Genomic DNA, 22,427 nt, shown 5'->3' with positions numbered 1-22,427 from the left:
CTTCATAGCACTTACTACTCTCTACAGGTATCTTCTTCATCCATTTAACTGTTTATTGACTGCTTCTGCATCAGAATTCCACAAGCTCATGACTTTATCTAACCCGTTTCAGTGAACGTGTGTCCCTGGGCCGAGAACAATGTCCAGCCCTCATGGTGGCACATCGTCGATATTTGTTAAATGAATAAATTAATTAAAAAGTGGGAGTTTTAGCTGTGCAAGCTTTGCGAACATCTCTGGATTTCAATGTCTTTGTAAAATGAGGGAGGTAAATTAGACTTTCCTTCCAGCTCCAAAACGGGGAATGAGTAGAGGGGTGGACTGAGCTTCTCCCTGCACAAATTGCCACCAGTGTAAGATGCTGTCAGACCCCTGCCAAGGAGGGCTCCCCCAGGACCAGGGAGGGCTGACCGCTTCCCAGCTCCGGGCCTCCTGATCAGCAGACCTCTGAGCGCCCGGCCCATGCCTGTGGGCAGGACCGTTCCTTGGCATCGTGCCCCAGTGCTGATGGGGAAGTTTCTGCACCTGTCCAGGGCTCAGTTCCAGCAAGGAACAGAGTTCTGGCTCCACCCAGTGGCCCCAGTTGGTTCTGTGCTGCAGACCCAGCACCTGCAGAGAGTGTCTTGGTGACGAGGTAGGCTTGACTTCATCTCCTCAGGAAAATAAGTTTTTAGTGTTCAGTCTACCCAGGCCCAGGAGGGGCTCTGGCCACCCAGGAACTCCCAGAGGGCCTTGCACCCCCAGGCATCTTCTGACTGGAGGGCACCCTGTGTCTTTTGTATGGGAGGCAGCATCAGGGACCAGGCCTGCTCAGCCCCAGGACAGCAGGTCCTGCTGAAACCAGCCTGTGCTAGAGCCCCCGAGAGCTCCCAGGGGCCGAAATGCTGGCAAGCTGGGGACAGGGCGAGGCAGGCAGATTCAGCCCACAGAGGACCTGCGGTGGGAGTCTGGAGACCTGCCTTTGACCTGGCTGTCACTAGCTCGTCACAAAGACACTTCAGCACTCTGGGCCTGAGGAGTAGGTCTCCTGCAATTTTAAAAACAAGACTCTGTTCCCATCCTTTGGGGCAAGACAGCTGCACTGGGCACAGAGAAAGGAGGAAGACTGAGCTACTGTGTGTAGGGAGAGCTGGGAGGAAGGTCCTTCCCACCCGAATTCAAGGCCCCCTCCTCCTGCTCTTCCCTGGACCCCACGGCACAGACCAGGCAGGGAAGGAATAAGGACACGCGGGTAGGGAGTGTGGGGGCAAGTGAGGGGTCAGGCTGAGAAGTCAGGGGCAAGTCCAGTGGCCACACCCAGGAAACTGCTGGAGGTCAGGAGTGCGGCCCTTGGCAGCGGGAGGTAACAGCAGGCAGCAGGAGAGGAGAGCTGACCGGGAACTTTCCTGGAAAGACAAGGGCTGGGCTGAGCACAGGGGCCAGGGGCAAACTCTGGGAAATAACACGAGGCTGCAGGTGGGGGAGAAGGAGGAAGCCCTTCTGGGACAGGAAAGAACTGTCGGAGAAGCAGGAGACGGCCCCCACCCCACCACCTCCACTCCTCTCCGGAGAGCCACAGGCTGGTGCTGGAGCCGTGGGGAGGGAGGCAAGAAGACTTTCATCATCACAATAAAAGGTGAAAGCCCAGACGTGAAGAGAGGTGGGGAACCTGCAAAGCTGTACACGTGCGGCGTGAAGAGCTGCTCAGGGTTCACAGACTTTAGTGCTGGAGGGGAAGGAGAGGAGGCACAGGTGCAGCGCCTCGTCTCACAGACGGGGAAACCCAGGCCAGCAAGGCTGCCCCCCTTGTTGATGGTGGCGCCAGGCTGGAGTCACACGTCATCCAGGTCACAGGATCCCCCACATCTCCAAGCTCCATGCCCCACTGAGCCCCTCACCCCAACATGTTCCACTCAGGAGGCCCCCAAGGCTTTCCTCTGGGAGAACAAAAATCAAATTAAAAAGCTGACTATTTCTGGCTCAGCCTGGGAGGCTCTGCTGCCTTGGCTCTAATTAAAAATGGAATAACATGTGAAGCGAGGAAGGGAGCTGGTCCCCAGGGCTGCTGTGGGACCAGCCTGTCCTCTCCCACACGGGGATTCAGCTCCAGCCCAGGGCCTCCTGACATTGGGTGGAGGCTGTGCAGGAAGTTGGAGGCCCCGCCTTGAACCAAAGCCCCAGGCTGCTGTGCCCGAAGGCGGGAACAGACCCAGTGACTGTTTGGCGGTCAGCATTGACAAAGGTAGGCCTGGGGCTGGCCTTCCTGACTTAAACTCAAACCAAGGGGGAGTGGACACAGCACTGGCCTGTGAGCTGTGTGACCTCGGGCAGCCCAGGACCCTCTCTGGACAATGAGGGATTTGACCTGTGTGATCTTCATGTCCCTCCAGAGACTGGTTCTAGACCATAATGTCTCCTCTAGTTAGCAGTCATCCAAGATGTGTCTCTGCTTTATTTCGACTCCATTTTTACTACTGCTATTTTCCATTAGAAGACTGTGAGTTCAGTGTTGGCAGCAATTGAATAAAACAGAAGCAATCTGTGTGTGTGTGTGTGTGTGTGTGTGTGTGTGCGCGTGTGTGTGTGCATGTGTGTGTGTGCGTGTGTGTGTGCATGTGTGTGCATGTGTGTGTGTACACACACACGCCATCCTCTCCTTGACCACAAGCCAAGGGCAGAACCTCAGGCTCTGTAATCGCAGGATGACCACACAGCAGCTCATGATGGTCAAGGGAAATGTTCCATTTGCATTTTAGTAGGAACGCTGAGTGCTCCTGCCAGGTACCCCCTGAGGCCCCAGAATGTGTCAAATATAACAGGGCCAGGGTCCCTTGGTCTCTGCATGAGAGCAGCTACAGGCAGTTTCCAGACAGGGGGAAGAAAAGAAACAAAACTGGCTCCCTCAGAGATGGCTCACACATGTGGGTCAGGCTGGTGTTCTGCGTCCTGCGGTCAGTGGTGCTCAGGACCACCTTTGTCACCAGATGGGGCTGGGCCTGAAGCAGACCCGATGTACTAATGGGAAAGGACACACCTGAGAGAGTCTGCTTCCCTGTGGCCTGGCTTTCCAGCTGCTCACCCAGCAGGGGGGTGGTCAGTGCAGCAGGAACCCCCGCCCCGCAGCTCCTGGGAGCAGCCTTCACCCCCTCTGATGAAGACACCAGAGCCCCCACTGACCTTTGTCAGAAGTGGGTCTGATTGATGCTTTTACAGATGGAGGTGGCCGCTCTAGCCACATCCTTCTCCTCCTGAGAATCCTCCCATGTCTCAAAGTCCTGGGTTCAGAAACACAGTCCTGGTCCCCCTGGTCCTCTCTCCCTGGATCACCCAGGGACCTCCATCATTTGCCAGGCTCAGGGCTTCTACTCCACCCTTGCTCGTCCTACGAGCTCCAGCGCACTCCCAGGACACCCCTATCACCCCCTCCTGCCTCCCAGGCTCTCTCCGGTCCTTCTCCCCTCTGCCCTTGAATCTTCACAATTCCCAAACTCTGCTCATTCGGGGCTGAATCGTGCGCCCCCATCACACATTGACGCTCTAACCCTCCCTTGTACCTCAGAAAGTGACTATTTGGAGACAGGGCCTTTAAACAAGAAATTAAGGTAAAATGAGGCCATTAGGCTGGGCTGGTGTCCTTCTAAGGAGAGAAAGTAGGACACAGACACAGGGAAGACCATGAGAGGGAGGACGCAGCCAGAAGGCAGCCATCTGCAAGCCAGGGAGAGAGGCCCTGGAATAAACCGACCCTGCCGACACCTGGATCTTGGGCCTCCAGCCTCCAGAATTAAGAGACGATAAATTTCTGTTGCTTAAGTCCCCCGGTCTGTGGTTTTGTGTTCTAGCGGCCCCAGCGAGCTGGTACTCTGCTCTCTGTGGACACAGATCCCCACAAAGCTCAAATTCTACTCAGCTCTAACTGGTGCTGCTGGGTCGCAGGTACTCATCTTGTTCTCCAGGCTCCTCTGAGGCTGCTCCTCAGGGGTCCCAACTGCACCCCACTTCACCCCCAGTGGAACTCCAACAGCAGAGCAGGGGGGAGCGCAAGCTCTGGCCTCCACCGTGGCTCCCCGCCGCCAAGGGCCGGGGGCGAATGGATGAGCCTCCATTTCCTCTTTGTAAAAGTGGGGATTAAAATTCCCTTGTGACAGGGTTGCCTGTGAGGATTCAGGAAGGCTGTGTGAAGGGCCCAGCCCTGGGCTTGACCTCTACTTGGACTTAATGAGAGGCAGCTGTTATTTTTATTATTTCTCTCAAACCTGATCATCCAGTATTTCCCAGGTCAGCTCCTGGAGCCACCAAGCTGGAAGCCTTGGCGGGGCCTCCACACCTGCTTCTCCCCAACTGGCCCCCTCCTGGATCTGATTGCTGTTTGCTTCTTTGGCTCCACAATCCTCATCCGGCACCTACTAAACCACAGCCATTGTGCTCTGTGGAGTGAACGAAGCCTTGGGCGGAAGGAGCTTCAGCTTATCAGCACGTTAATTTAACAAACTGATTTGTAAACAATCCATTATGAAGGAGGGGGACCGGGACCTGTTGGGGGAAGGGGAGGAGGTTCCTTAAGCCAGTGGATCACCCTCTTCAACAAGCTACCAGACAAGTTACTGTTTACCGAGCCTTCTAGAGTTTTCTTTCTTTATCAAAAATAGACCTGATCCTTCCCTGCTTAACCCCCCCATGGCTGCACCTGCCTTCAGTGGGCCGAGCCTGGCGTCTCCACGGTGCAGCCTCACCTGCCTCCCACCTATCGCCCAGCCCCCCTCCCCTAGCTCAGCTCCCCTCACTCCTGCAGGTGAGAGACTTGACTGACACTGGGCCTCGGTCCTGCCACCAGACCTGGGCATAAGCAGTGCCCATCGCCTGGGTGTCACTCCTTCATCCACCTTGGCTCTTGCCACCTCTTTCTATCTGGAAACATCCCTGTATCTTTCAAGACCCACCTCCAGCATCACTTCCTGAGCAAATCTTCCCTGACACCTCCTCTCTGCTCCCAAGGCTCTTCAGTGTCTCATCAAAGCATTTATGACCTTGGAATATGGAGTTTTGCAGCAATTTCTTCCATACCTAGTTTCCCTCCCAGATCAGGAGCCCCATCAGAGGAGGAAGAGGTCAGGTCTGGTTACTACATTTGCTGCACCAGCGCCCTCTACAGAGCGGTGCTCCACAGGTGCAGACTGAATAAATGACTGAATAAAGGCATGTGAGTCAGATAGAGCCAGGTGCCTCTTACACCTCATCCCAGTTAATCCTCGCACAGCTGAGGAAGTACAAGGTTACAGGAAAGCCAGCTTCTCTCTCCACCCTGAATGTCTCAGGATACGGACACCAAACCACAGAGGGTCCTGGTACCTGAATATTCTGCATTTCATGTGTCCATAATGAGATCTGACTGAACACGTATTGACTGGTAATCATGCAGGTATTCTTCTCTGATCTTCATCTTCCTTCTGGCCCATCTTCTTAGATACCTGGGAATGTTGGCTGTGGCCACAGTTGGCTCAATTCAAATTAACAACCATTTGTCAAGCTCCCCGGGGCAATGCTGCGCAGTGGCTCCCCCACTGGCTGAGGCTTGGAATCTCTGATTCCGAGGTTTCAGTGGGAGATGGGGGCCTGCCACATTTAGAGGAGCAAAAAAGACAAGCAGAAGCCATTGCTAGTGGAGGAAGTGGGGTGAGCAAAACCAGTGGGGGGCATATGGATAAGGGTAGATCTGGGGTCCAGATTTTGGAGAGTCAAGGGTAAAAAGATTGGAAATGGAAATCAATAAAAGCTAGTTTCCTCTACATGTCCCTTAGTTAAAAAGGCAGACAACCAACGGTTTGAGAACCAGGTCTGGAGCCAGCGGTGCCCAAGAAACAGGGATCATGGGCATACCCAGAGCAGACACCAAGCCCAGCTCTTTGTCTCATTTAATCCTCATCTCAACCCTTCAAGGTGGGGACTGTTGTCATCCTTAGGTGGCAGGTAAGTTCCTGGCGGGTACACAACTTGCCCAAGGTCACATGGCCACTGAGGGACTCTCAAGGCTTCTTTTTTTCTCCCTGGTTTTATTGAGATAGAATTGACTACAGCACTGGATAAGTTTAAGGTATACAACATAATGATTTGACTGGCACACATCATGAAATGATTACAATAAGTTTAGTAAACATCCATCACTCATATAGTTATACTTAACTTGCTCAAGGCTTCTTCTTGAGCAAGACTGGTGTGCATTAATTGAGATGACCTATGAGCCTGGACACAGGGGCACTCAAGAAGGCTCATCTCCCTCAGCCCTGGACGGCTAGGGGAGGGACCCAGGTGTGGGCAGCCAAGTATCCTCCTTTTCCCATCAGGGATGAGGATGCTGAGCAGAAGAGGGCAAAGGTTGCTCAGCAGAAGAAAATTCAAGTGCTTCCCTCTGCAACCAACACTAAGCTTCTTTGTTCTGTGAATACATGAAATTACCGGCCGCAGCTGGCCCGCAGGGCACGGAGCTAGGTCTGCGTGTCTGTGTGGGTTTCTCCCCAGCGGACAGCCCATCCGGGTTTTTCAGCAGTAATCAGGCGGCCTGGGTGCTCAGTGGCTAGCGCCTGTCTCCCTCTAGTGGCGCAGGGGAGCGTTTCCTCTGCAGCTGGGCCATCGGGCCAGGGCAACCAAGACAAGCTTTCCTCCAGGGCCTACTGATGTAAAGCCACCTACTATCCCTGAGAGCCTGACTGGGAAATGAGTGGGGGAAATTGGAAAGAGGATCAGGAATCCAAAAACTGGTGTCTAGACCCAGCTCCCCCAGTTGCCTTAGCGCTTCCCATATGAGATGGGGTGCCCACACCCCCCACCTGCCTCCCAAGATCTTCTGAGAATCCCATTGGATGTGATGGGTGACAGCACCTTGCCAGCTCACAGCACCACCAATGAGCAAAGTACTGTGTCCACAGGAATAACTAACAGGGTAAGGCCCAGGATGCTAAGGACCAGTGAAGGGCTGGGAGTAAGAGAAGGAACTGGGCCAAAGGGCGGAGGACAGCGGAGACATCCCCAGTAGCAGGGATGGTGTGAGCAAGACCGTGGAGGGCAGGGGTTCAGTAGAGACAGACACATGTGTTTAGGGCGAAGGGAGCCTTTTTGGGGAGATGTGGGCGTTGGCATTGTAAAAGGAAGTCAATACGTGCTAATTTCTCGTTACTTTCTCTTAATTCAAAAGGCAGATAGGAATGAATTGTATTTGTTTTTACACTAAAACGAAAAAATTAAGATGTCTACTTCTCTGAGTAGGTTTCCCAGTGGCTTGGGACCCACAAAACAGGGTCCCCACCCCCCACTGAAGGCTGTAATGAGGCCCTGCTGATCCCACCTGTGTTCCAGTTTCCCTTCCCAGGCACCTACCAGGGACCCTGCACATTATCCCATGCCTGCATCCCCTCCCCCTCCCCGAGCCTAGTTTTCTGGTTGCTCCCTGTGTTCTGGGAGGAAGGCCCCTCGGTGAGAGCAGGGAGGGCAGCTGTGCCCACCTGAGGCAGGGCACTTCAGTGCTTCCCAAAAAGGGTCTCATTTTTTAGCACCCAGGCCTTTCCCTTCCCTGGCTGTGTTCCTCATATCACCAAACCTCAGCGTTTCCATCAGTAAAATGGGGAGGTAATAACTACATCATAATTATTCAACTCAAGATTAGAGATTATGTATTTTGCACAAGAAACACTGTGCCTGACACTTAGGAAGAAAACATGGATAGTTTATCAGGGAAGTTTCTGTTTTAGGGTGTAAATGAGAAGCTGGTTGTCAAGGAATGTCAGTTGGGCTTCTCATCTCAGAAAAGAGGAAACTCTGCAGCGTGGGGTTGCAGATAGGGGCGGGTAGAGCCTTGGGAAGGGAAGCAGAGGCACCACTGGGTCAAGGCAATGGTGTCATCCGCCGAGGTGCCACCAGGTGGCGCTGTGAGTCATACTTCACTAAGGCTTGACCCAAAGGAGCCACGACTGTGGGAGAAGCACCAGCAATGACTGTTATTTTTCCACTTTAACGAAATAATAACAAATTGAAACCAAAACAGATGAATGACTTGCCTAAAGTCATCTGACCATTGAAGATGAGAACCCAGGCCTTTGTTCTTTCTGTTACCAGAAACTTATTAACCAAGCTGGCAGAAGGAAAAGGATCTTTACTGGGATACAACAGAGAACATACTACAAATGAAATTCCAATTTAATATTTCCATCTTGTAATTCAGGGTGGAGCAGTGACTGAGAGGTGCAGACATGTCTCAGCCTCTCCAGGTCACCTACTACTGAAGTACCTCGATGGACAGGAAAAGTCTAACGTCTAACCCAGTCTCATGTTACTGCTCCAGCCCGAGTGCATTTTGTTTTTATTTTCAAGGAGGAGAGAACATTTATTCATATAACCCCTCCTAAAATGGAAAAATGTTATGAAATTGATTTCCATCCCAACCCCTTTTTACCTAAACATCGCTGAGGTGCTTCCCTCTTACCTAAAGAAGCCAAAGCTATATGAAAAGGCAGATGCCTTTGAGGTGTCCACAGACTGAAGAAGCTCTCAGGCAGCCCTGCGGGAGGGACAGGTTGCACTAACAGAAGTGCCCCTGGACAGTGTGGCCAGGAATTCACAAAGTGTTTCCCACATCCCAGCCAATCAAGCACGAGCTCAGCACCTCAAAAGTTCTCAGTAAACACTTGCTGACTGAATGAAAGAAAGTTGGAACCCAACAAACAGTGGATAACCAGGTCCAAAGACAGGCTAGGAACTGCGCGGGGCTTTCATCCCGAGTAAATCAGAGGCCTCCCAAGGCACAGCAAGAAACAGCCCAAACTGACACTTGAGCAGAAGAGTTGTCATTCATTCATTCATTCATCCATCCATGCCTGCATGCATTCATTCAGCTGAGTTTATTGGGTGTCCAGCACTAGGACGGTGGGGGAGACAGACAGGTAAGCAGATGATTATCACACGACGTGGTAAGTGTCATTGAGGAGACGACACAGGTTCCACAGGAGCCAGGCTCCAGCCCACCCCATGGGCTAGTAACTCAGATGGTGGGCTTAGTGGGAAGAGACTGGGGCCCAGAGGACCCACCTTTGCCGAGGAAAACACTCAAGCCGAGTGTTCCAGAGTGACAGGGCGCTCCAGCCCTGACTGTCCACCTTGGGGTGATGTGTCCTGCCGGAGCACTGCATGGCCAGGACAGCCTGGCAGCTCCCTAAAGGTTTACGAGACATATTTGGTGACTAGGTAACACCTTTATATGATTCATAAATCAGTACAGTACAAAAGGTTTATAATGAGACATCTTACTCCTGCCCCACCCCCATCTGCTTCATTCCCTCTACCCCCACCAGTACCCCTTTTCCTGGTGTCATGTATCCTAGTTTCTTCATCCAATTTCATATTTCCCCCTTTTCTTATATACTATCCACACTCGCCTGGACCTTGAAAAGAGGTGCATTTCGTTTTCAAAACACTATTGATTTCACATAGTCATGATATCCATTCTGCCTAGGTTTATTGGTAAAATTAAAGCACCAGTTAAGTCTAAGTATTCCATTAGTTACTCAGAAAGTCTTGTCTACACCACCCTGAACGGTGAGGGAAGCGCAGTCAGCTCTCTAGTGTCCCTCTCCAGAGTGTTGCTTAGTAACAGTCACCTGGGGACAAGGATGAAGGAGGATGTGTTTATTTCCCACAGGGCCTGCCAGTGGGGAGCAGTAGAAACACCTTTTAATCTTTAACTATGGACACCATGCCTGCTTACTGCAATCAACAATCTAAGGTAAAATAAACAGGGCGAAATCAAGTGAGAAGTCAACCTCAAGCCCACTTCCCCAAAGTAACTATTGATAACATTTGGGCCAGAGGTTTGTGCCCTTGTTTCACAGGAGGGAAAACTAGGGCAACAGATAAGGAAGTGTTTGGGGGCTCCTGAGAGAAGTCAGTTATGAAACGGGGGTGCTGCCCACAGAGTCCAGACAGGGAAGGTGGGAGGGAGCTGGGGGGAGGGGGGCAGGGGGGTGATTGGCAGCCTTGCTCACTCTTCCGTGCTGCCTTTTCCTTTGCCTTCTCGTGTTTTCCACTTCTCTTCTCTGGGTCCACATCTGTGCCCAGCCCTTGTGGACAGAGTCTGACTGACTAGGGCACACCAGGCCTCGCAGGGCACTGGGCACAGAGGGAGCGGTCAGCACATAATGAAAAGGCTGTGCTAACTTCTGATACCTGCTCTTCCTCCTAAAAGGCTTGCAGGCCGCATTCAGGTACTTTCCTGGTGGCTCAGGCCACAGCCTCTAGAACCTCCGTCCAGCGTCTCCACTGGGAGTTGTCAGCCCCTGGCTCTGACTACAGCTCCAGCCTTAGCACCAGGCAGCCCTGGGAGAAAGCAGGCAGTGGAGGGCAGGCCTGTGGCCCCGCAGGAGGGTGCCCAGAACTGCTTTCCAAGGGATGGCCCTCTGCTTCCGCTCCCAGGTGGGCTGGGGCCGCAGCTACCTTTGGTGAAATCTAGCCCCGACAGCAAAGTGCAGGGTTCCTTAGCAGGTGAGGACTCACCTGAGCCAGGTGGACCCCACACACCAAGGCAGGAGCCAGGGCCTGGAGGAGAGTAAGTCCTCAGTAAATGTAGGTTGGTGGACTTAGGCCCGGGAAGGGGATGGCATGGCCGCAGGGTGTCTCCTGTCACCTAGGACAGCTTGCCAGCAGGCTTAGTGCAGAAAGGACAGAATTTGGTATCAGGAAGGACAAATTTGGTGGACTTGAATCCTGGCACTACTTCCTTGCTAATTAAACTTGGGTAACTTGTTTCATTTTTTTTTTCAAAGCTTTATGAAGTATAATTTACATATAAAATTTACCTACTTGAAGTATATTAATTCAATGATTATCAATACACAGAGCTGTGCAACCATAACCACAGTCTTATTTTATTATTTTATTTTGCGGTGGTAGCTAATTTTATTTATTTATTTATTTAATGGAGGTACTGGGGATTGAACCCAGGACCTCATGCATGTTAAGCATGTGCTCTACCACTTGAGCTATACCCTCCTCTCCCACCAATCTTATTTTAAATTTCATTGCTCCAAAAGAAACCCCACGCTCATCCCATTCCCACCCCAGCCCTAGGCAGCTACTCTCTACAGATCTGCATTTTCTAGACATTTCATACAACCCGTGGCCTTTTCCTGTTGGCTTCTTTCACTTAACATCCACCCCCGACCCAGGCCACTAGGCCCTTCTCTGCCATGAGCGGGACCTATCCTAGAACACAATCTGCTGACCCTGACCCTGACCCTGGGGGCCAGGCTGGAGCAGAGTTATCATTACAGCTCTCCGGGCCTGGCACGTTCTTTCTTTTCATCCCTACTTCTTGCCTTTAGGCAGTGCTCTCCTGCAGATGCCAGGAACACCTGGCAAAGGCCTTGAGTTCTCTGGAATGATGACCTAAAATTAGGCATACGAAAAGCAGGGTAATAAAAAATAAAATTTTATTAAAGCAGCTAAACTCAGTAGCATTGAATAACACTTTTCCAGTGGTACACCTATAAAGCAAGAGTTGAATATAACAGTCTAATATGTGCATTTCTGATTAATTGTGATAATTCTAAGTCACTCACTTCTTTTCCATTTATCAACTGGAAAGAGAAAGCCCTTGTCATGTTTTGTACCTTTCATCTCCTTGACTCAGCATCAAACTGACCCTGCCTTGGGCTCCGGCTGGAAGACCCCAATGGAAGGGGTCATCAGCTGAAGGTCTCCAGACCTTCCTACCAAGCTGGGGCTCTGACTGGGGTCCCAGACGCTCTCTCTTCCAACCATATGAGATGTGCAAGGTTGCATCTGGTTTCCAGCATCAGCTACCCCTTCAGAGCATCTTCCAACATGAGATGGAAGGGGGAACTAGAGCTGCGTGGTCGGAACAGATCTAAGGAGGTTTTTTCACAAGGATCTGAAGACTGAGCCTGCCCTTGCCCTGCACAGCCGCCTCGGTCGAGGGCTCTGGTCAGAGAGGGCAGACAGAGGCTGCCTTAGTCCTTCTTGCCTCCTGGGGCCGGGCTTCTTGTGAGGAGCTTCCCTGGGCTGGAGGGGGCCAGCGTGGACACCGTGGGGGATTCCAGCTTCACTCTGTCCAGGAGAGTCTTCTTGAGGGCAGCTGGGGAGATCTTTTCTTGGTCAGCCATGGACTGCAGCTCTCTGCAGACAAAGCCCCAAGGGGTTGAAGGAGGAGCCAGAGCTTCACGAGGCTTCCCCATTCACATAACCCCTTACTCTTGTTGACTTGATACCACCCACAACTAGAACTCCCAACCAAACACTGCCCCTAGCTTCTCAGAAGTGCTATTTAAGTAAATATAGGTTACTACATAGATACAGAGCTTCAAGTGGTACCTGTGATCATATGGGGACAGTGTGGAAAACCACAGGATTGAGGGTCAAAGACTTGAAGTCAAATCCCGTCTCCATCACTTACTAGCTGTTTTACCTTGGAAAAATTGTATCTCTGAGCCTCAACTTCCTCATCTGTAAGTCAAAGCTAATCCCAGCTATGAGAACTGTGGTGAGAATTAAATGAAGTAAGTAAGGCCTGCAAACCTTTAGCTAACAAAGTCTAATAAATCGTGGTTATTAACAGAGCACAGACTCCGCACTGCTAAAGGGACCAAAGATGGCAGATTCCACCAAGACGGTGTGCAGCCCAGACTGGGATGGCTGCGAGTAGAGGGCCTGGGTGGAGAAGGAGAGACTCACCGTGTTCGGATGCAAGAAGCCTCAACTGCATCGATAAGCAGGGAGCGGAAGCCCCCACTCTCTAGGAAGTGCAGGGCGTGGATGGTGGCCCCCCCAGGGGAGCAGACGTTGTCCTTGAGCTGGCCTGGATGCTGCTCTGAGTCCAGCAGCATCTTGGCAGCCCCCTAGGGCAAAAAGGGAGTATTAGAGGAGGAAACTGCTGGTGCTCCTTGAGATGAGCTTCTCCACACCCCTGCCCCTCACCAACCCCCATTCCAGCTTTCCAACCAAGCTCTGCCCCAGCTCAGCAATCCCTAAGAACTGCCATCCCCACACCATGGTCCAGAACACGCAGGGGAAGATACTGACCAGTAAGGCCTGGGCACCCAGTCGGACAGCCAGGCGCCGCGGTAGGCCCATCTTCACCCCACCATCAGCCAACGCGTCCAGGGCCATGAATGCCTGTGGAGACACTCGCTGAGTCCCTCCGCAGCAGGCGCTTGGGGGCATGCCCTAGGGTCTACTTTTCCTGATGATTAAAACTAGCTTCAAGGATCAACCTCCTCCACCAGCCAGCCTTGCTCAAGACACCCCAGCCCAAGCCTGCCTGCCATCCATCTTGTGCCCCTGGGTCCCCAGAAGGCTGAGTAAGTATGTGAGGGCCTCACATAGGCAGGCCCGCTGCCACTAAGCCCCGTGACGGCGTCTATCAGGTCCTCCTCCACCTCAGTGCAGAAGCCCACGCTGCTCATGAGCTGCTCCAGGAGCTGCCCGTCCTCCACCAGGGCATGGGTGCCTGTGGCGTACACCGTGGCGCCCTCCCGCACCACTACAGGCGTGTTGGTCATGCAGCGGATGACCTTGGGGGCCGGCTGGAACGCCATCAGCTTCTGGGGGAAGGCAGAGAACCGAGTGAGTTGCCAGAGCACCGCTCCCACCAGCACCCACCCCTCCCCTCACAGAGGGGCGCCAGGGCTGAGATGGGCACCTTCTCCACAGAGCTGATGGTGACACCGGCTGCACAGGAGACCACAATGTGCCTGGCCTGGACGTCGGCCCCAATCTCATCCAGGATGAAGGGGATGATGTGTGGCTTCACGGCCAGGAACAAGACATCGCTGTGCCTCACTGTCTCCTTGTTGCTTCGGGTCAGGTTTACACCCATCTTCTGCAGGAAGAGACTGCCGGGCTCACAGTGTGGGGCAGCCCCTCTAGGCCGGGGCACCCCCAAGGAGCAGCTGAACTCCTACCAAGCCCACTCTGCCAGCTGCAGCTTGGAATTCCTAGCCCTGTCCCCTCAGGGTCTGCCCCAACCCCAATGGCACAAAGTTTTCCGATGTTGCTACTGGGCAAATGAGCACAGGTGCTAGGAATGGACAAGCTTCTCCATGGCAACCAGGAAATGGCTGTCCCCCATTGACACCACGTCTCTGGCACCCCAGGCATCCCTATGCTGGGTGAGAAGGCTCCATGGCTGGAGAGTGGCACAAGCAAGGGAAAGGTGACATGCTAGTGCCCAATGACCAGAAGCAGGGCCCGATCCCAACCCCAGGAACTTGTCCGTCAGACTGCATGGTCTCTGTGTGGTCCAGGGGTGGGCTGGAGGTCACCCACCCTCTAGGACTCCCAACCGAAAAGCCAGGCCCTCCAGTGCCAGTAACATCAGCAATCCTAGACACAGACAGTGCCTGGTACCTGCCTCATTAGACATCCTTTCCCACATTGCCCAGGTTTTGGGTGAAAACTGGGGATGTGCTTTTCATACAGAGAACAACAATTAATTTGCCAGGTTCTTTCCGAACACACTTGTTTATGCTCAGCGAAGTGCCTACTGTGGTCTCCGTTTACAAACAAGGAAACTGATGCTCAGAGTAGCCAAATACCTTAAGGTCACTTAGTTAATGAAGAAGAGCCAATATTTTATTGGGTACCTACTGTGTGCCAGGTGCTTTCCACACATAAAACCTCAGCAAACCTAACCAGCCCAGTGTCTGGATATGAACCCTAGTCTGTCTGCCAGGGTGCCCCCGCCACCCTGAGCTGCCCCAGGGAAGGTGCAGGATTGTGATGCTCCTGGTGGGACGTCAGCGCCAGCCATGGACCAATACAGGGGCTCAGCTTATCCAGCCATCCTTTTCCTAAGCCTCCACCCTCTTCTCCACATCCCCGCTGCCCCACCTACCCTGAGCGCGGACACCGTGGGCAGGTCCATTTCTGGGGAGCTGGCTATTATCTTGTGAGCCGACAGGATGCCTGCAGAAGACAGGGCTTTTCAACTGGGGATCACGGCCCACCCGTTTCCCCTGTTTTCCCTGGGAAAGTAGAATCAAAATCCACGACGCTCTGACCGTTGGGGAGACTGTTGCTAATGTCTCCCTTCCCTTCAATCCCTTACGCGAGCGTAATATTCTCTTGCTGCTTAAGAGGAGCCTCTTCTCCCCCAGCAGGCGCAAATTCCCCTTTCTTCATTCATTCACGTCCATGGTGTTGAGAGTGGTTCGCAGGCGAGGCTGGAGACCGTCCGCGCATCCGCCTCCCGCCTTCCATACGCTTACCCGCGGCTGTGAAGCCTCGCGCCAGGGCACAGGCCAGCTGGCCGGCGCCGATAAAGCCCACGCTCATGGTCCCCGGCTCCGTGTCTGCCGGGCCGCCAGAGAAGTCCCTTCAGACGTGCCCTAAGAGAAAAGCGGAGAACGGTCGGCCCAGCAGCCACCGCGCCGCAGAGCCGGATTCCGGCAGTTTCCGACAGCTTCCGGGCCAGATCTCGCGACCCGTTCTCAATCGCTCACCGACTGTGCCGCAACGCCCAACGTGCCCCGCCCCGCTACGGCGACCAATCCTTGGCCGGGACGGGGCAGTGCGCCCGCCTCCCGCGCACTGGATTGGCGGGCGGGACGTCGGTCGCGGCGAGCGAAGCTGGGATCTGTGCCTCGAGTGCGGCCCTGGGCCTGCGGGCCAGGGAGCTCCGCCCCGACTCCAGGGCGGAGGTTGCCATTCGCACCCACCTACGGCTCAGGGCTGATCTCTGGCCGAGGTCTGGGTAATATTTTTTCTGGTGCTGGTCATCAGCCGCCTCTCGTGGGCAAAAGGAATTCTCCAAGTTGCCGATTTGAGCGGGTAAATGTGATGCTCCTGGCGGGGGTTCGGACGGGAGCGTGGAGACCTGCGGCCTCCGAGCCGGGCTCCTCGGTGCGCCCGAGGATTATTGGGTTTCCAGTTGGGAGGCCCCCAGCTTCCGCCCGCTCCCTCCGGGGCCCCATTGTGGAGTCGGCGAGGGCAACCGCAGTTAATCACTTGAATTTGCCTCGTTCATAGGATTAATCTCTGTAACTAGACTGCAAGTAGGACCGGTTGCCCTTTGGCAAATGATGGGCTCCGTAGGACCTGACTAAAGTACCCCCCCGACCTCCACCACTTGCTTTAAAAGGCACCACAAATGTGATGTTTACTTCTTCACCATTAGTAAATGTAAGTACTATGGGGAATAGGTGACAGAGAACGGTACAGAGGAAGGAGGTGGCGTCCCTAGCGGGCTCAGAAGAGCGAGAGAGACCGTTAGTTTCCCACCGCCTCTACCAATTTTTCTACAGTCCTTTCCATATAATCCACACCCCCACCCACAGCAGCGGGCCGCTTTCTGCATTTTTCCTCTAGTTGATCACATTCCTGGGCAAGTCCCCGATTCTTGCGTGTCTGCACCCTTAAAAGTGACGACCATATACTTACTATTAAGCAAAGTTACATATCTATAACTTTCTCCGATTAGGAAAGTAATGCATGCATATCGAGAAAACTTGGGGAAATACAAAAAAGTAAAAGTGAGAAAGTCAAAACCACCCATAATCATACTTTCTAAGGATCATTTCTTGCAGACAGTTTCTTTGCACATTATTTTCTATGCATATATGTCTTTTCTGTCGTTGGAAATAGATGGTATACATACAGTTTTTTTGTTTTGTTTTCGTTTGGTTTGGTGGTGGGGGAAGGAGGTAATTAGGTTTGTTTATTTTTTTTTTTTTAATGGAGGTACTGGGGGTTGAGTCCAAGACCTTGTGCATGCTAAGCATGCACTCTACCACTAAGCTATATCCTCCCCCCCATATGGTTTTGAAATTTCTATACAAGATATACAATAAGCATTTTCCAACGTCACTGAAAACTTACTTAAAACAAGATTTTAGTGACTACTTAGCATCCCATTATATGGATGTACCATACTAATTCAACCATTCTCCCAAAGAGCAACATTAAGTCTATTAATTCATTCAATATGTATTTATTGAGCCAGTTTCTTGGGATCCAGCCATGAACAAAACAGACGAAAGTCCTTGTCTTCACAAAACTTATATCAAGTTTTTAAATTATTGTTAATACTACAAAATCTTTGCCTAACTCTGTGACTATTTCCTTAGCCTAGAGCCCTCCAAGTGAGATTTTAGAGCCACAGATACATCACTGAGTAGCTGGTAGAATTCTTAAGATGATTTTGATATCCTTCCTGTAGAGAAGGCAACTGTATGCCCTGGAACTCACAGCATGCCAAGTGGAAAGTCTTCGTTTTGATGTCTTATACAAGCCATTTACATACATACATTTACAAGTCACAGCCAAGTCTTCTCTCTCTACCTACAATATTCTTGCCATGTCCTCAAATCCTGGCTCTCCGTAGGCTAGCTCCTTTTTTCCCTTCATTATTCATTTGCTATTAACTAGCTTTGTGTGTAAAAATAGAGAATCCATAAACTTCAGTGTCAGATACAAGGAAACCCCACTGAGCGGGAATAGTAAGTGTAGCAGAATTGCCAGATGTGGCAGCTTCCAAATGACAGGTAAACCAATGCCTGTGTCATCAGCAGAGCACGCTTACTGGGGCATTTTGAGGGTAGAGAGTCAACAGATTTGTATTGCCTCAGCCTTGATTTCTTCATCTGAAAAAAATAGTAATAATAATACCTACCTCAAGGAATAGGTGCAAGAATTAAATGATATGATATCTACGAAGTTGTTTAGCATAGCTCCCAGGTTCATACTGAATGCTCAGTAAATGTTTGCTTATTACCACACTATTGTTGCTGCCTGCCCTGTCCCCAGAACCACTATTGCAAGGGTTAAAGTGCCTTCTAAGGATGTGGCATACTAAGTGATTGTTCACAATACAATTTTTTGAATGAGAGCTGAGGAGGTATAAATATTATAAATGAAAAGCAGAATCTTAACTGTCATTGCAATCTTCAGCGCCCCCTAGAGGTTGAGGGTCCTTGATCACCTCTTTTCTTCAGATCATTATGTTGCTCTCATTCCCTTTTATTGCTCTCTCTCTTCTGTGTGAAAGGTACTAGAAATTAAATACAGAGACAGAGAGTGAGATTACTTTTATTTTATTTCAGATTATCTACATTCAATTGTTTTTTTTCTTTTTTTTGGCTAAGTTAAAATATGTAAATACATGTGGGTTCCAGTGTTAAGCTCTCTAAAACGGTGGGGGAAATAACCGAAATATGCACAGGCAATGCTCGGTCTCCAGAGGAGCAGAGGAGTGGGTGAGGTTAGGGCTGTCTCATCCCCAGGGCAATGAAATCTTAGAGACAAATCCCAATTTCTCCTTTTTAAGAGGAAATAGTGGCCGAAAGTCTTCTACATTTGCTTGAGGTCACAGCTTATGGTCCTATTAGATACAGAAACCAGGTGCCCTGATTCCCTGTCCACTGCCCCAAGCCTGAAGCCCTTCATCCTCCTTCCCAGCACTCTCTCAGTGAAACAGGCACTTGAATATATTTACAAAAGCCCAGAATGGGTCAACATTTTGGTGAGTGGGGCTTCTTTTTAAGACCTCCTCCCTACCTAAGGGAAACAGAGGGATTTTGTTTTGTTTTGTTTTGTTTTAATTCACCATGTAATAGAATATATCAGTTTATTTCCCCAGTTCTCATTGTAGAGTTTGTTAGCCCATACTCAACTGAGAATTTGTCAGAGAACAGAAGCTCCCAGCTGACAATCTGTCCATGCTCGGCTACATCTTTTAAACAAGGAGGCTGAGATTTCCTTCTCGTAGCTCAGCAATCAGGGTTGTATTAGTTACTCATGTAAGTGCTTAGGGTGGGTGATGGGCAGGAGGACAAGAAACAGAAGAACATGCAGGAAAGGTAAAATAGAGACACTCAGCTGGGGCAGGGCTAACTTACTAAGTAGAAAATTAAGACCTATATCAAGACCTGCCTTGGTGCACGTGTCTTAGTCTGAGGCCACCATGGCTATATCCGACACCTATGGCTCCAGCTTCCTTGGCACGGGTGCCCCGTCCCAGGCACAGCTGCACTTCTGCACCCTCATGTTGGGCAGGCTGACTACCTGGGGCCTGCGCTTGCCTCCCTCCTCGATGCTGACAATCATGGGCAGCGAGGTCGTCTCTGAGGCGATGCACTGTCGTGGTCCCAGAAATGGCCACTTGAAGGTCAGGGGTTCTGGGGGCTGCTGGCAGGCGCCCACACACTCATAGGCCAGGAAGCCTGGGGGCTCCAGGACCCAGTTCTCAGCCCACTTCAATCCCTGCAGGTCAATGTACATCTCCTGGCGGCAGCAGCGGGTGCCCTCAGTGATTGGCACCTTAGGATCACAATTTCCCTGAGCTCTGTGGGGACAAGGAGAGGCAAAGGCAGAGGTCAGCTGGGAGGCCAGAGGTCAGGGGGCCCAGGATGGGGTCCGGTGGGGCCCAGTGGGGCAGCTGGAGGGAGATTTATTATCTACCTCTCATGCTTTTTTTTTTTTTAAAACTGATACTTGTGATAAGTGGTGTATGAATAAATATAACCAAAACATAAATCAGTTACTGTTTATTAAAGGTCTCCTAATATGTCAGGCACTGAACTAGGTACTTTACAATTATTATCTTAGATGATATCTGCATTTCATCCTCAGACGTACCTTGAAGCACTTTCAGCATTATCCCTATTACATACGAGGACATGGCGACCTAAAGGTGCTAAGTGGCACGCCAGAGGTCCTGCAGCCAGTAGAAGGCAGACCTAAATGGAACCCAGGCTGTTTGATTCCAAAGGCCTGTTAGTAACATTAATGGTTAATGGTTATTAACCACTCTACTACACAGCCCCATCCACTCCAAAAAGCTAACTTGTCCCACAAAGAAAAAATTCACTAAGCCAAAGGAAACAGCCAAAGGAAAGCTGTTTAACCTTAGTAACCCCATTAATGCTAATATTTTTCAAAATTAATGAGGGAAAGGGGTAGGGTGAAAACATGATTACAATAATGTATGTGTATTAGTGGCAACATAAAACCCTTTGCGAAAAAAAACCCATTGGAAATATCTGAAATTATTTTTCAATAAAATGTTTGGATTGTAAACATTTCTACCATTAGAAACTCTAACATGCAGTAGGGACTCAGTTTCATCCTGAAGCTGTCTGCATCCCAGCCAAGGTGCTCCTGGACCACCCAGTCTACTTAGAGTCCTGCCCCTGGGCCTACCCGTAGTCCCTGAAGTCCAGGGTATGCAGCTCCAGCTGGGGCTCCCGCTGCCTGGCGCCCGACGGCCCCTGGGAGGTGAAGCGGACCAGCCTGTGGGCGCTGGAGGCCAGCGGACCCAGGTGCTCCCGCTGCACCGACACCTGCAGAAGCAGCGGCTGCCGGGGCCGGTGCAGCTGCTGCCAGAAGTTCACCGCCTCGGTCACGTCCAAGGCCTTCCAGCCGCTCTCGTGGATGGACACCAGCCTGCGACACCAGAGACACAAGCTCGCGCTGAGAGTTGGGGACTGGGACGGCTCAGGACAGCCCCGGGAGTGCCTCTCCCACCTCCTCCCAGGTGGCCTCTACTCCCCTGCTTCCCCGCCCCCTCGCCCCCCTCCCTCTTTCTCTCTCCTCCTCCCCCAACACCCCAGCCGCCACCTCCCCACCTGGAGTCGATGAGGGAAGTGCGGTTGGAGCCGTCGTCGCGGACGTGCAGCCACTGGACGGTGACCCGGGCGCGGTCGCTGCGCGGAAAGAGCCGCTCGTGCCTGCGGAGCGCGGCCTTGGGGACCGGCTCCTGGAACAGGCGCAGCACCGCCTGCACCAGCTCGCTGTTGGGCGGCAGCCGCTGCTCCATGGCGAACACCAGCAGGTGCGTGGAGGCCTCAGATACCAGGAACCTGCCGGCCACCTCTGGGGACACGAACAGGGTCAGCAAGGCCTCTCCGAGAGCCAGGGGAACTCGGAGGGTGCAAGGCCACTGAGGTGGTGGCCAGGCAGGGAGAAACTAGCCCCTGTTCTGTCTCCCTGGACCAAGGCCAGTTACCTGCAAACCCCCGTTGGGTCCGGTCCTTGTTTATAACAACCTGCCCAGCAGGAAGGCTGGCAGGGCTGGCAGGGCTGCCCTGGCTGAGATGTTGAGGATCAGAATCCTCACCTGGGGGCACCTGGCGTTGGGTCTAGCTCTGGACACTGAGGAGGTGAGTCCAGGCCCAGGGATGTAAGAGGCTGAATAGCATTCAGGATGGCTGGGTCCCTAAAGCTGAATAGCTCGGTGTTACTTTAGTATTGTTCCTACACATTTCTATCCAGAATAACACACTTTAATATTCACAGCGCTGGGAGATGGGTCAGATATAGTTACACCAGCTGTTGCTCCAGAGGAGCAAACAGAGAAACAAAACAAAACAAAAAAGAAGATTCTAAAGCCATTTGCTCAAAGTCAGTCCACTAGTTGCAGTATGAAAATGGAACCCGAGAATCCGTGATGCTACCTGAGCTCCCTGAGGCTGTGCCAGGGTCCTTGCCACAGCCGCTTTCTCACATTGGCTTTACTTTCTCTTCTGCACCTCTCTCTGCTCTGATGCCTTGGCTTTGGAAGTGGGTCCAGCCTGACACAGCTTCTCCTGGCCCTAAGGGGTGGGGCCCTCAGTCCAAACAGAGACCAGGGCCCAGGCCCAGTCCCAGTTCATGATCTCTCCTCACTGTCCTGTGGACACCTCCCCAGAGCAGGCACATCCAGTCTTAGCCCTCCCCCACCACGAGGACCAGGGTGCAGTGCAGAGGGAGGGCCTCACCTCGGAAGTTCTGGCTGAACCTCTTCCCCCGGGAGCGGGTCCCGTGGCTGCGCTGCAGCAGGGCCACGTACTGGGCCCTCACGTGGGCAGGGATGACCAGCCCCTCCATGTCGGCCTTGCCCAGGACAGGGACCTTGCTGAGGTGCAGCTGCTGCAGCAGACTGCTCAGGACCTGCTCCTCGGTCAGGGCCGCCCCGGGGCCGGCCAGGGGCAGCGCCCAGAGTGCCCAGCAGAGCCACAGGGGCCGCATGGTGCTGCTCAGGAGAAGGAGGAGAGTGGATGTGTCCCCAGAGGAGGCTCCAGGAGGGTCCCAGCTGGGTGTGCTGAGAGCCAGGCTGGGCCGGCTTTATAGCCAGCCCTGGGCTGGGCCTGGGAGGGAGGTAGAGAGGGAGGGAGGTCACACCCCTTGGACCTCCTGGGAGCTCAGCAGCCAGACAGGTCCCTGAACCCTGAGGAGGGGGATGTCTAGAAAGGGCACAAAGGCTGTCTGGATGCCACACAGGCCTGGGGCCTCGGACCACTGCTGTCTGGCAGCTCAATAATAATTTTATTGACTGCTGAATTTCCCTGACCCTACCCTAGTCCTCATCTATGAAAAAGCCAGCCTATTCTGTGAAAAAGAGAGTCCCATTAACCAGCTGTTTAAATCTATTTAAATCTCTGTCCTAGAGACTAGTCTGGGTCTAGCTTTGCTTA

At 52.3% G+C, this 22,427-nt stretch overlaps 2 protein-coding genes, 1 long non-coding RNA gene and 1 other non-coding gene across 6 annotated transcripts; 1 reads left to right on the top strand and 3 right to left on the bottom strand.

Annotated features, from left to right (window-relative positions):
* Positions 1–10,937: 10,937 nt before the first annotated feature.
* On the bottom strand, positions 10,938–11,011 carry TRNAV-AAC (transfer RNA valine (anticodon AAC)). The gene has a single exon. It is a non-coding gene; the product is annotated as a tRNA-Val (tRNA).
* Positions 11,012–11,843: 832 nt separating this feature from the next.
* Positions 11,844–15,453, bottom strand: PYCR2 (pyrroline-5-carboxylate reductase 2). 3 transcript variants are annotated; one of them, XM_006198831.4, is made up of 7 exons: positions 15,246–15,453; positions 14,873–14,943; positions 13,679–13,858; positions 13,359–13,580; positions 13,060–13,152; positions 12,712–12,875; positions 11,844–12,156 (listed from the first exon to the last, which is right to left on the bottom strand). In XM_006198831.4, exons 1-7 carry the CDS (start codon positions 15,310–15,312, stop codon positions 11,991–11,993), a joined length of 963 nt encoding a protein of 320 aa, XP_006198893.1. In that variant the 5' UTR covers positions 15,313–15,453; the 3' UTR covers positions 11,844–11,990. The 3 variants fall into 3 exon arrangements, with proteins under 3 accessions (XP_006198893.1, XP_072804753.1, XP_072804754.1); XM_072948652.1 differs by lacking the exon at positions 15,246–15,453 and adding an exon at positions 15,086–15,164; XM_072948653.1 differs by lacking the exon at positions 15,246–15,453 and having other exon boundaries at positions 13,679–13,871; positions 14,873–14,999.
* A 173-nt stretch (positions 15,454–15,626) lies between these two features.
* LOC140688758 (uncharacterized) lies at positions 15,627–19,398 on the top strand. The gene is made up of 3 exons (XR_012063558.1): positions 15,627–15,807; positions 16,006–16,158; positions 19,243–19,398. It is a non-coding gene; the product is annotated as an uncharacterized lncRNA (long non-coding RNA).
* LOC102544987 (left-right determination factor 2) lies at positions 18,048–22,047 on the bottom strand. Its single transcript, XM_072948651.1, has 4 exons — positions 21,732–22,047; positions 20,601–20,847; positions 20,176–20,418; positions 18,048–19,318 (listed from the first exon to the last, which is right to left on the bottom strand). Exons 1-4 carry the CDS (start codon positions 21,979–21,981, stop codon positions 18,955–18,957), a joined length of 1,104 nt encoding a protein of 367 aa, XP_072804752.1. The 5' UTR covers positions 21,982–22,047; the 3' UTR covers positions 18,048–18,954.
* Positions 22,048–22,427: the final 380 nt, after the last annotated feature.

Source organism: Vicugna pacos, chromosome 23, assembly GCF_048564905.1.
Source record: "Vicugna pacos chromosome 23, VicPac4, whole genome shotgun sequence".
NCBI classification, from domain to species: Eukaryota; Metazoa; Chordata; class Mammalia; order Artiodactyla; family Camelidae; genus Vicugna; species Vicugna pacos.
This window is presented reverse-complemented; position numbering and strand designations above follow the sequence as displayed.

Excerpts from the sequence above, each read along its gene's own strand:
- PYCR2 (XM_006198831.4), bottom strand. The coding sequence starts at position 15,312 with ATGAGCGTGGGCTTTATCGGCGCCGGCCAGCTGGCCTGTGCCCTGGCG. Across the intron at positions 14,944-15,245 it reads GCGAGGCTTCACAGCCGCGG|GCATCCTGTCGGCTCACAAG; the intron begins GTAAGCGTATGG and ends TGTCTTCTGCAG. Across the intron at positions 12,876-13,059 it reads TGGGTGCCCAGGCCTTACTG|GGGGCTGCCAAGATGCTGCT; the intron begins GTCAGTATCTTC and ends TTTTTGCCCTAG.
- LOC102544987 (XM_072948651.1), bottom strand. The coding sequence starts at position 21,981 with ATGCGGCCCCTGTGGCTCTGCTGGGCACTCTGGGCGCTGCCCCTGGCC. Across the intron at positions 20,848-21,731 it reads GTTCAGCCAGAACTTCCGAG|AGGTGGCCGGCAGGTTCCTG; the intron begins GTGAGGCCCTCC and ends TCGTGTCCCCAG. Across the intron at positions 19,319-20,175 it reads CTGGACTTCAGGGACTACGG|AGCTCAGGGAAATTGTGATC; the intron begins GTAGGCCCAGGG and ends TTGTCCCCACAG.